This window comes from Perna viridis, chromosome 1 (genome assembly GCF_037379345.1).
Source record: "Perna viridis isolate PV_CMFRI_1.1 ecotype Kerala chromosome 1, ASM3737934v1, whole genome shotgun sequence".
NCBI classification, from domain to species: Eukaryota; Metazoa; Mollusca; class Bivalvia; order Mytilida; family Mytilidae; genus Perna; species Perna viridis.
In genome coordinates this window covers 17,825,492-17,839,027 of record NC_142445.1, presented here as the reverse complement: position 1 = coordinate 17,839,027, position 13,536 = coordinate 17,825,492, and the positions used below count along the sequence as shown (strand labels likewise).

Below are 13,536 nucleotides of genomic sequence, written 5' to 3'. Positions count from 1 at the left end.
AAGTGGAAATCGGCAAAAATTGTAAGTAAATATACAATAAAAAAAGAATCGTAACCATAAAATCCAGATTTGAAATAGGGGACTTCCACTAAAATGCGGATCAAAATCATGCCTGTTATAAACAAAATGCCTTACAGAGTGCAGCTTGATACATCCATATAGGTCAAACCCTGACACGGACACAACATTTTTGACAAAGGATAAGGTTTTGAACAGATCTGAAGTGGTCAAGTAACTTATATACAATGTACACAGACTTACATTAAGACTTAATATAAGATCACATGAACAGACAAGCAGACCATGTGATTTCTATATTGTCCCCTCCCACCCTCCACACTGCTCCTGGAGGGTATGATAAATACACTGAAATTAATATAAACAATCCACCACAGCTTCAAGGATTTTGATTGAAGTGCTTTAGAGAAATAGAACAAAAACAGGAAATCATCTGAATATAGTCCTATAAAAGTACCATTTGAATTTTTCAAGAATCAAAAGGGATCTTATAGTTACCTCAACAGAAATAAACTATTTATCAAAGTTTCGAGAAAATGGGCTCAAGTGGTTATGAGATATTACATGAAATGTGAGCAGCAGACAGACAGAAAATATGCCCCATATAAAGAAGACAGGCATACAAAAAGCAGTCTCAAGTACAAGATGTGCAAAAATATATATATATATCCAGTCCTTTAGTAGTACTGATACTAAACCATATACCAAAGATTTGAAGACTATATTAACATTTCATTAGACAACAAGACTTGCAGATGAAATTCTAACAGACTTACAGATGTTGTAATCCAGTAAGATGTTCCAATACAGATCCATTTAGAAACTTTATTTCATTGTTACTGACATCCCTGTAAAAAAGATAGAAATATATTTGTAACATTTGTATATGTATTCATAAGTGTATGTAGATATAGTTGTTTAGCGTAAAAAATTGACAACTTTAACCATTCTTCATAACTTGTTTGTTTGCTATTTTAAGACCTATTATGTGGGTAGGTAAGTACATGCAGGCAAACACCGAAAGGGTATTATTTTTAAAATAAAATGTATTATAGAAACATAAACACCTTGTCTTGGAAATAAAGAAAATAAAATGGAGTAGAAAAGTTGATAAACTTATCAATTAACAACCTTTTATAAGGATGGTCTTCAATATGTAATTGTTAAGGACTTATTAATCATTATTGGAAGAAATTCATAACTTGGATTTTGAAATTTTAACTTGTTTACTACAGACTACAGAAATTTATTCTGTAACCATTAAGAAATCCTCCAGCAGCATTTTATACAGAACAAGATTTAAATAATGGCACATTCAGAGAACTCATGGGAACTAAACCTTTAGCAGGGGCTATGCTCTCTTAACAGATATTCTAGACTACATCTGAAGAAAATATACACTTCGCTTTTAATCAGAAGAAATTGATATACTTTGTAGTGGATAGTCAATTTGTATTTTATTTTCTTCTATAGTTCCTTGAGGTATAGGGTTAATCCTTTTCTGCATTTAAATCGGATCTTATTTCAAATGAAAAAATAAACAGCATTACAAATCACCTAAAATTTACATAAATAGACATTGTCATGAAATCTTCCCACTAAAAACAGTCCCTTCAAAGATTAGGACCTGTTCCTTTTACAATAACTTGATCTGAAGTTTACTATTAAGGACTATCAAGTTAATCATAAATCTTGTACGAAATTTCATTGCTGCAAATGCAAACCCTACAATTTAGAACTGATTAAGTATTCATGGACATTTGGTCATAACTAACATTAAACAATATAAAACAACTTCTAAAGTTATTCCGCAATAAATTGTGCTTAACTAGCAGCTACGTCAATTTGATCTTGTGCAGATGCCGTCTAAATTTAGTGGAGGGTACATGCAATCCTGTAAAATTCACCTACAGTTCTATTCATAATGACTTTTTTGTTACTTTTTCCTGGCCAACTAGTAATTTAATAATGATTTTAACAATGAAAGAAACCAAACTTGTGAATCTTACATGTAACTATAGACTCACGTAACCGCCCTACGGTACATGGAGCTATGGCAATAACAAATAATCATTTGTATAAGGTCAAACAAAATGAATATTAATGCTTTTGCCAATATTTAATATCAAACATATATTTTAATACGCCAAGCATCACAAATAAGCTTTTTTCCTCTTACTTTTCAGAGAGAGTGTAAAGAGGTCTTAATTAAATGAAAATCCAATTAGAGAAAGTCTTAGGCATTAGGATTAGCACAAGTGAATAAACCTGACTTTTTTTGGAATTGGGTCAGAATGTTGTCTTGAAAGGTATGCATTCCATTCATAAAAGTTAAAAATCCAAAATTATAAATTGAAAAGTACAAAAAAGGATACTTTAAACTAAATTTAAAGCAGATTTGAAAAACCGAATTATCCTGTGTTGATGACAATTAATGCAATTCCCCAATAAAATGCTGATGACCATGTCTTTTCTATACCAACAATCACATACATGTTGTATATCTTGAGATCATGTATAAACCATTATTCTGAAATTTGATTTGACTACTACATTTCTATACTCTTCCTAAGCTGTACAAGTTTAAATCAATCAAATAAAAAATAATATAGGAGACCTCTATGATGAAAATGATATTTTATTAGATTTTGATTTCAATTAGTTGTCATAACAATACAGGTCATTCATAAAATCTTCAAAGATCCTCATAACGCTTGAAGAAGGACACATTTGATTTTTAAATTTTGTTATTTTTCCATCATGAGTTTCTGATATCCTAAGTCACACATTGCGAGACAGTTTGACTACAAATATTTCTTTGAAATAATCATTATTAAGTCATTTATTTTGTATAACTGCAACAAATAAGACTTGAAACAGATTACGAACCCAAATATGTCATTTACACACTGCCAACATAAGCTGCGAAATATCAGATTTGAAGCCAGGCAAATTGATATATTAAAATAGTAAAGAGAAATATTGAAGACAACATTGCATGTTATTGGGAAAAAAGTGGTCAACTCTACCAATGCTATTGTTGACAATAAATTGGGTCATTTTAATAAAACTTACAATGAAAATGTAGAGTAAGATTCTAGATCAAGGAAACAAGGTTCTTTATAAAATATGTACATGTAGTTTCCTAGTGCAAGTACACCACAGATCTGTATTTCAAAGACAACTCCAGGAGATTGCAGGGTAAAGTCAACAAAATATTTAAATGGAAAAGCACGAACATGTACAATACCATGCATGCAAGTACAAGAAAATGAAAATCACAAAAATAATTATGAGAAGCTATTCCAATGGCACAAATAATTCAGTTTCTTTTCACATGTCAAAACTGGTTGATGATCCAATTAGCTAAAGAAAATATTGAGATGTCATTTCAAGTGGCCATTTCAAGCAAATCCCTTTGATTGACAGACAAGTATACAATACACATTAATCCCTTCTTAACCTGGAGGCTTTGTACAATGACCAACCTTTATTCAAAGCTTATTTCTTTAACACCCGAGGTGTGAAAGTTATTAAAGTACCATACTTAAAAGTTCTTGACAATTTTTTTTAATGCAAATACACAAGTTTCATATACACATAAATTATTTCTTTTGAATATAGATTCATATATATACAGCATTATTGCTTACAATTTTTTCCTAATTGATAAGAATCACAATACTATACATTTACATTGTACATGTGTAATATAATCAAAATACTTGTCTTAATTAGAAACTGGATAGCTGCAGTTTTAATTAATTGAGCCACCTGTGTTGAATCTTCAATCTACATAAACTTAAATCTGAATTTGAACAATATATACATGTATAATGAGAATGGATATGGTGAATATGTACATAATGGGAAAAGCTTTGGGTAATGTAAATATACTTAGTGGAGGATTTCAATCCCTATTCAGTGAAAACTTAGTTAATTTAAACCTAAAAACTGGTCAGCTTAACTTTTGAACACCTGGATGTAAATACAATCTGTATTACTAAGGAATATGTGTTAACCTCCAATATTTTATTTGTTCTTGAATTTTCATAATAATTTATACAGTTAGTCTTAGACAGCAAAACAATTACACTGTACATGTACAAGGAAAATAATTCAAGTACATTTCTCATTATACAATGTATAAAGCTCTTCATATTAAATTTTCCCTTTTTGCAAATGTAAATACACATTGTGTGCATATGGTAAGTTACTACCGATAACTGATTAGATGAAAAATAAATTAAACAATGTACATTATATGTTTAATATGTAGATATAGGTTCCAAACAAATATAAAAGTTACATTTCATCATGAAATACATACATAACTGTACATGTTTATCAAATTTTATTAGTACTAATGTTATCAATGTGCAACAAACATTAATGCATGTGTTCATGTACACATGAATTAAAAAATGTATGTTACATGTACATGTACAAAATGTAATACGACAGATACCTGCAAAAATATCTCTATAAAAGTTTTAATGAATTCCATCAAAACTGATTAAAGAATGGATGAAGTTGTTGACTGAAAAAATAGGGAAGAAACCTTTGTTAAAAAATCACTGATGCATCTTTGATTTTCAACTGAACTCGGTATTAAAATTACAGAGATGGTCGATTGTTCTGGGAGGTCATGGGTTACTGGTTTGCTTTCAAGCATTGACCAAATTTCTACTTTAACAAGGTTTCTATTACAATATGTTGTTGACATTTACTATTCAATGTCTCATTAACATGCAACCTGAAGAACACATTTCTTATTCAGTCCTTTGTATCTAGCCAACTATACCCCATAGTTTCTTTTTCTTCATTCTATTTTTGTCAATTTTGAGAATAATTCTTTTATTGAAGGAATTATTATATCATCCAATAAATTGTTTAATTGTCAGATATGATAAATGCAAAAAGGATAACATGTACATGTAAAGAAGTACATTGTGGGTATCACATGATTTCAACTTAGAGGATACATGTACATGTATGTTGTGCAAAAAAAAAAAAAAAAAGAATCGTGTTACTCAAAATAGAGTTTTTTTTTAAGATTGTCCAAAAAACTGTTGCATGTATCACTCAGCCAATCCCTTGATTTCAATCATTGAAATAAACATTAATGAATAATTACCTAATTTCTACTAGCCCTTAACAAGAATAAGTCAACATGATATTCTGGGAGATAAAAAAAAGCATGTGTAGATGAAATTGTGACTTACTAATATAACATCTTATATATTCAAACACACAGGAACTGACTTATGTAACTGGGGCCAAGACGGTTAATAAGGTACATTATATGCATAGCAGGTATTGAGTAAACACAGTGACATTCTCCCCTTATCCTTTTGTCATTCCCAACAAAACCTGGTTACCATGGATGTTTATCTGAGGGTTTCATGAATGTATTTAAAAATTAATTTTGAATGTGAAATTGAAAGATTTATGTAAAAGAAATGGTTTAAATTTAAATTTCTATCAGGTACAGCATATGGATTTTTAACCATAAGATGTCTCTCTAACTTCGAAGTGGAGGATATGACCACTTCCTATTGATAAAACATTAGATCATCATTTTTTCATCAAATTTGTTTTTTATGGAATGCAAAAATGATATATGAGAATTTAAGAAGTAATGATTACATTAAAACCTGTTGTAGTGCTTCAATTCCATTTTATTTTTGTTTATGCTCTTTTATCAAATCAAGTAAACAGCAGGCATTCAAAAGAATACTAAATTATTTTGGAAAAAAAACTAAAAACATTTATAGAGTTCAATGGCAATTACTCTACTTACAGTATTTCACCCAAAATATTATTTAAACAGCTGTTCATATAAATTGTACTGTACATGTACATTGAACAACTCAAGTAACAAGTTAAGTAATAAAAATCATACAGAATATATTTTATTTTGTGTTGGTCTTAAAACTGGGAAGAATATGGAAATCTTGGATGTAATGATCCATTTATTGGTTGTATACATCTGATTAATACATGTACATTTATGTACACATACATTGTATTTCAACTAAAAAACTTTAAAAATCCCAAAACCTAGAAGTTATACATGTAGTTTCAATTACCCTCTATATTTTTGTCAAAATTTCGTAGTGAGATGCAGCAAAATTGTATTTTAAAGTAGGCATAAAACCACTTTAAATAAGATACTACGTGTATATCGAAGTATTACAATTAAATCCAATATGAATAACTTATACCAAGAAATAAACTACATGTATAATGTGCATGTAAATTTAAATCTCAAATTTAATTTTAAATCTTTTTAGGGTCTTTTTCAGTGTTTCTTGTGTGCTTAAATAAAACACACAAAATGAAATGGACAATCCTTGATGTTCCTAACAAAAGGTTAAATTTTTTGAATTCTGTAGCTGAAATTTCTTGATTAGGACTTGAACTTATCAAACTTACAAATATGTTAAATTTTTCAATCCTTTAAAATCTTCTCTTCTTAGTCCAGAAATGGCATTATATTGAACCTCCCTGAAATTAAAAAAATAATTACTGTATAACAATATCAGAAAAAAAAACAGCATACTCATGATATTAGAAATGATTGATTGAAGGATCCAAAGCAAAGAAATAAAATGAGCATGTGAATATCAAATGTATAAATGTGTGTACATTTAAATTAAACAAAATAGTTGAACTTGAACTGTATTACAAATCCAGAAAAAAAAACAATTTACTAAAAAACAGCTCTTGCAAACAAGAACATGTACTATACATTAAAATTAGAAATATATATTTGTACATTGACAGGTAAAGGAAAAGTTCTTGACTTTATAGAAATAACCTTATTCTTTTCTTTAGATTACCAATGTTACATGTGCATGTACCATTATACTCTTTGAGTAAGAGATTATTAGTTACATGTACAGTAAGTAATAAAAGTCCCCTAGTCTGGTATAGTGAAAAATGGAAAAATGTACATTACAAATTACAACACATAGAAACTGAATGCATTCATGATATAAGGTAAATATCAGGACACAATTAATTCCATAATTTCTCAAGCTGTCAGATATATTTTTCCATTAAAATCTCACACTGTTAAGTAAACAAGTAAATTCTATTATATGTGTTGTGTATATTGAATTACAATTAAACTCAAAATTTCACTCATAAATTTGAAAGACAGCAGTTACTTTGAAGGCTACAGTAAACATTCTGTTATTCAAATTGTGTACTTAACACCAAATCCTTTCATGAACCAAGGCCAATAACTCATAGGTGACTTACAACTTTGTCACAGTTTGTGTTGTTTAAATTATCAACTTTCTCCTTAGTCTAAAAATCTTGGATTGAACGAATACAATTATGCATCAGATGTGACTGTTCAAAATATACCTCAGATGGTTCAGCTGGAATCTTCGTAACTATTAAATAAACACAATTTAAATGAAAGAGGGTCACACTGAATACTTACAATCGAGTAACCCAAATAGGTAAATCCTTTGGAACTGCAATAAGTCCTTGTCGGGAACAATCTACAAAGTTCCCTAGACATGCACATTGTGACGGGCACCTTAAATTTTCACCAACCGTTCGAACCTCTACAAATCCACTCAAAATAATCACGATACACACATTAAGTAAAACTACAATCGCCATATTGGTTCAGGGCTCGAAAGCCCAACACAAAACATACGTCGATCTCGCCGATCAACGGCTCCAGAGTTAAATAGGATGAAATATAGACATGTTTGAAGCCTTGTCATTCCTACATTGTCACTGTGGTAGTGTGCAATTCACTAAAATGTTCTTGATGAAAGTTGTTTGTGCTGAACCAAGTTACATTGTAGTATCGCCTCCTACCAGAACATTGGATGTAAACGAAGTTTTGATTGGTCAATATTTCCACGTGAACTTTTTATTGACATTTCTATAGTAAAACCTGCAAAATTAAAATTGTTATCAATGACAGTTAATTCAATGGTCATTGATTGGTTAATTGAATTAGTACACACGTCTTGTGCCGCAATTAACACTTTTGAGTGATTGTAAAATTTAAAGTGACACAGAGACAATAAACATTTTAGACATTATCAAGCATATGGTTCATATGGGCCTTAGTCAGGCAACATACATTGCCGACATCATATTACAAAGATGCAAGTTTTTTGTGAATAGACAGTACACAAGGAAATAAACAATATAGTGGAAAAGCCGACGGGGGTATGCATATATCGTATACGTGCGTATGTTCTTTGTAAAAAATGCTGTCACGAAGAAAAATCAACCCGCGGACAGTTCAGTGGACACAGAAAGTTCAAATACTTGTGACTTGTAGACCATTGGATTCTGACGGGGACTGGCAGTATTATTTTAAAAATAAATAATTTGGCCCTGAAAAAGATGAGACGTTTCTGGCCTACATCTCCTAGAAAATTAATATTTTTTTTTTATCTCAGTGAACAAATTCATACAGTAGAACAAATAAATTGTAAGTGATCATCAACCTTAAATAAATTTATACTAAAAAAAATGTAAAATTGCTTAATATGAATAATTTTGCTAGACATCATAAACGTGAAAATACATCTGTTTGACACAATTACTGTAAATATCGTAGACATATTAATATACTGTTTTCAAAATTTTCTAAATAATTTTAACTTTAGTAATCAGAATTTTCCCGCGATTTAAAGAATTTTTTTTTTTATTCATTTGCTTGACTTTTTTTCAAAATTGTAAATATCTTTCAAATGGCATTCGGTCATAATTGATTTAAACTACAAATTGGTATAATAATTGAAGTATAACTTAAGAATGGTTCACAGAAGTTCAGATGATAAATTTGTTTGCACACATTTCAGTTACCTAAAACAATGTCGCGCAAATTGGCTGTTCAAGTGGGTAGTAGCGCAAATGTCATGCACTCCATTTTGAATTCTGCTTTATGATTTATCCAATCTATGAACTCATAATTTGGAAATATTTGACTATATGCTTATGAATACCTATATACCTTCAAATGTCTCTCTTTTCAATTAAAGAAATATATATTCTATCTACATTTTTTGTGCGTCAGTGATCCAAGAATCCCGAAAAGATTTTTTTTCTTTTTTTTGGGGGGTGGGGGGGGGGTGGGGTGGGGGAGGGGAGTCTCAAGCGGTTTCAAGTTTTACTAAACTATACGAGGAAAAATTGGGGGCGTCCCTTGGACCTGTCCATGTGTAGCATAGATGTTTTAGGAGAAAAATACTTATAACGACAACAAGAATTTTATATATCATTGATCTACATTTGCGAATGACACCACTGACTAGTTCTTGTATAGCATGATGATAGCAAATAAATGAATTGATAAATTACAATTAAATAAACGGGAATATTTTCAAAGAAAAGAAAAAACACAAGTACATTGATAAAAGTTTTAAGAAAATTGGAATAAAAGAAAACGGTCTAACGAAAAGGACACGGCTGAATTTACAAACAGAATATATAAAAAAAATGTCATTTTCGGCGAACTACTTATTTAGAATACCATCCAGACAATAAATAGTCGGAACAGAATCAAGAAGAAAGAAGAAAAATCCAGGTTAAAATGTCGACCTACCCTAGTTTAGATAAAAATACAACTAGACAAAATGATGCACCCACATTCCATATGGAGACAGCTACATGTTTAGCCAAAAAGACTCCATGTAAAACAACCCCAGGGGCGGATTCAGACAATTTGAAAAGGAGGAATGCCAGCCGGGGTTCCTAAGAGAAAGGGGCGCTAGGACATTAATTTCCATTGGGTGGGGGGGGGGGCAATTTAACACATGACAATTGTACGCCACTGAAACATTTTTTTTGTCTAGTAGACACAATGATGACCCCGCACATTGATTTTACTCCGTTGACTTAGATCTAATACCATCGCGAACATTTTGACGCACCATATATGTTGCTGCAAGTGTTCTCACTTTTGTAAAATTTGGAATTGACAAAAAAATAAGAGGTTCACACTTCAGATTTATACACTTTCCTATAGTTCCATTTTAATTGTAGGAAGGGTTTTCGAGTTATTGTGCGAAAATTAAAAAAAAACAACCTTTTTTTCAAAAATACTGAATATTTTGCTATAATAATGTAACCTACCAATAAAACATTTAACATGCTTAGAATTAATTTAAAAGCATAATACAAGTTAAATCAGTTATTGGTATCCAACCAACTCTTATGAGACACTGCTTCTTTAAATATCTAGAACATTGATTATACAGTAAGAAAACATATTCATCATTAAAAAACATTACATAAATCTGAATAAAAGTCACAATCTAATAAAAAATGAATTTCATCTTCAATAGCATTCTGATTATAAAATAAACATTTTCCTTCGATTAATGGTCTCTATAAACTAATATAGTTCAACGGTTTTTATCAATTTAGATCGAATATCCGAATTGTTATAGCAGTCACAAGAGCCTTCAGATCTGTAAAACCTGACAGCATCTGCAATTATCTAACACTACCGCAGGAAAATAGTCCCATTGGCACACACACCATTAATGGACAAATGCAGAAAGTTAGGCCCCTTTATAGGTATCTCTAATATATCAAATTTAATTTACACCAATAAATAACAATAACGTTATTAACAACGTTCCAGTTAAAACATAGTTGACCTCTAACCTCTTATCGGTACCTGTTTACCCGAATAGACCAATCGTTCACTGTCGATATACTCAAGTTGCCTATTCATTTTTAGACACATTTTAATCCATTCGATGTTAAGCTAGAAATGAAAACACCGCGAGATTATAAATAGTCATCAATCATAGAAATGAAAAATAAATAGGAATTCTTAGTACCAGTTGGAAGATAGTTCATGCAGGCCCTGGCAGATCCAATATTTACAAAAAGGGGCCAGTGGTTCCGATCAAGAAACTTATATAAAGGAAAGGATTCCTGGCTATTATTTGCCGCTCATGTTTTTGCCAAATTTTTAACAAAAAATGGTAGCATAACCCCCAAAGCCATCCCAGAGTTATAGTTACCGCCTCGGTAGAAAAAAATAGAAACTGGGAAAGGCCAACTAGGAGTTTGTTCAATTATACGGTATGTCGGAGTTTTGTGTTCATTGATCTAGGCTGTGCTGTATGTAAACCGACATCTAGTCTGAATATTGCGCAAAGTGGCGCACTGCTACGATATATCATGAATTTTGGTGTGTGTGCTTTAATATCCTTCGTTTTCAGAATGGCGAATTTAAAAATAAATCAGAGTTCAATGTTGACCATTTACAAAAATACCGAATTGATACCCATTCTTCTCTTTTATACCATATTGTTGCAATGTGACGATTATTTGAGGCGTAAAAATTGAAACGATCGATATAAATTGATTCAGTACATGAGTACTTTGATTATATTTTCTGTAGATTCGAAGCTTAATTCCGATCGTTAAACAAATTACTCACCAACTCTACATTTCTATTTAACACAGTTTATCTTTTATTCTTTGTTATTTATGTCGATTTGAATTTATTAGTGCATATAATGTTAAGACTATTAGCTTTTTTTCAATACATTTTTTTGTTCCATGACCTTGGTATGTTCTAACTCCAGATGTGAATTTTGTATCTAGTTTATCGCGTTCTCCCAAAGAGTCGTACTGTTTCTATTGTTTGAGATGTCTTTGTGCTAGTACACCCCATATCTCCTTGGATGGCAACATGACAGCGTTGTTTGGGCAGTCAGTAAGTATGATCCCATAGACCAGCGCCTTAGTAGAGTCCGGGTTACACATTAAACAACAGATATTTGTCCACATGTAAATTCAAAATTAGATCTAGAATTGTTCTTACTTCAGAAATGAACAATTTTGTTTTTATCTTGAATTTCAACATTTTTGGGATAGATTTTCTTCATCGGGTGCTATGCGAGCTACGTCGTCGGCATTTATATATCAAATGTGAATCTCTGTAAGAATCGGGCAGTGAGTGAAACATAGTATGAATATAAAAACATCATTTTGATAGTGTAATTTGACTATTTGCAACATCAGAACCAGCAGGGAAAACAGACAGATTTTCCATATCATGCTGGACCATTAAGTTACAATTTCATTGAAATGCACTGAAAATGAACATTTCAAGGGCAGATGACTCTGCCAAAAATATCATTTAAAAATTTCTGCGCAAAGCCAGTGATGCAGAGATCAAATAATGGTCTTTTCAAATTGAGAAAATATCCGTGAGTGACATTACGAAGTCAGATCGGTGGGGTTTAACATGCATGTTTCTGATTTTTCCCATTTTGCCTGATTCTTACAAACACAAATAAAGTTCATCAAGTTTAACTAACACCAGCATTAATTAAGCGCGTATATCATCCCATCTTCCACGTCATTAATGTATATATAGTGTAGGTAACACTGACACCATATTTAACTGGAAAGATATCTGTCACGTTAATGAATTGAAAGATTTTTAAGATATAAATGAGTGATTGGTTGTCCCGACTTTACACCATTTTGTGAGGCGTCATATAAAGACTAATAGCATACAGAAAAGGCTCCCTTTTTCCAGTTTGCAACAGTAAGTGGCAAGAAATAATCAAGAGAACCAAGATTATAGCGGAAATAAAGACAAGGCAACCCAGTGACAAAGGCCAGACAAGGAAAACAGATACACACAACAAAGAACATAAATATTCAAAATAATACGTACAAAGAAACAAAAGTAAATGAGCAACTCGAACTCGACTAAAAACTGGGAGCATAGACCTTGTGCATTCGTATGGTAAGCATCTTCTGCTTTTCTAGGAACACTCAAAGCATGTCCCGATTCACATTATCGAATGCATTATTTGAATCTATAAAACAAATAAATGTATCTTTCGTTCTGTAATTTTCTATTTTTCATAACTGTCGACAGCACATATAAATGATCTATGATATTTTATAGATTTTCCGCAATTTAAAAACATTGGAACTTGTCAAATTAAAGGGAGCTTTCCACAATGGATGTATACAAAGTCGCATTATAAATGATGACGTATTTTTGAGTTATTGTGCGAACACATGAATCTTTTTCTATGATTTAATTTCAACAAATCGAAAATAAAAAATTACTTTTCAAAAAATCAAAGTGAGTTTCTCACTATAGATATACACAAGGTCTCAAATTCAATTTAATTTGTGCAGGCGTTTTTTTTTATTTACTGTGAGAAACTGCGTACAGGACGGACGAGGGTAAAACAATATATTTATGTTTATAAAAAAATATTTATGTACACACATGTAACTGTATTGTAGTTTTGCTTTTGTTGTTTTATCTTTGATCGATTTTTATTTGTTTAAGAGCAATGGGAGTAGACATACAACTTTGCACGCGTTTCTGTTTAAATGCAAAACTATGCATCGGGTATTTTCTTCAGCAATCGCCCCAAACAGCCAGGTTTCGTTTGGGTGATTTCTTTTTCATTCTTATGAAATTACTTACAGGTAGTTAGTATATTGCTCACTGGATACTCCATGCCGCAAAATGACCTG

At 31.2% G+C, this 13,536-nt stretch overlaps 1 protein-coding gene across 1 annotated transcript in view; it reads right to left on the bottom strand.

Moving 5' to 3' along the window:
- LOC148627552 (uncharacterized) overlaps positions 1 to 7,879 on the bottom strand; it is a 33,634-nt gene extending 25,755 nt beyond the window's left edge. Inside the window, exons 1-3 of the mRNA XM_088574622.1 lie at positions 7,475 to 7,879; positions 6,457 to 6,528; positions 795 to 866 (exon numbers count right to left, since the gene is read on the bottom strand). Coding sequence (XP_088430748.1) covers positions 795 to 866; positions 6,457 to 6,528; positions 7,475 to 7,659 — 329 coding nt within the window. The 5' untranslated portion in view covers positions 7,660 to 7,879. The remainder of the gene's footprint in view (positions 1 to 794; positions 867 to 6,456; positions 6,529 to 7,474) is intronic.
- Between the last annotated feature and the right edge of the window lie 5,657 nt (positions 7,880 to 13,536).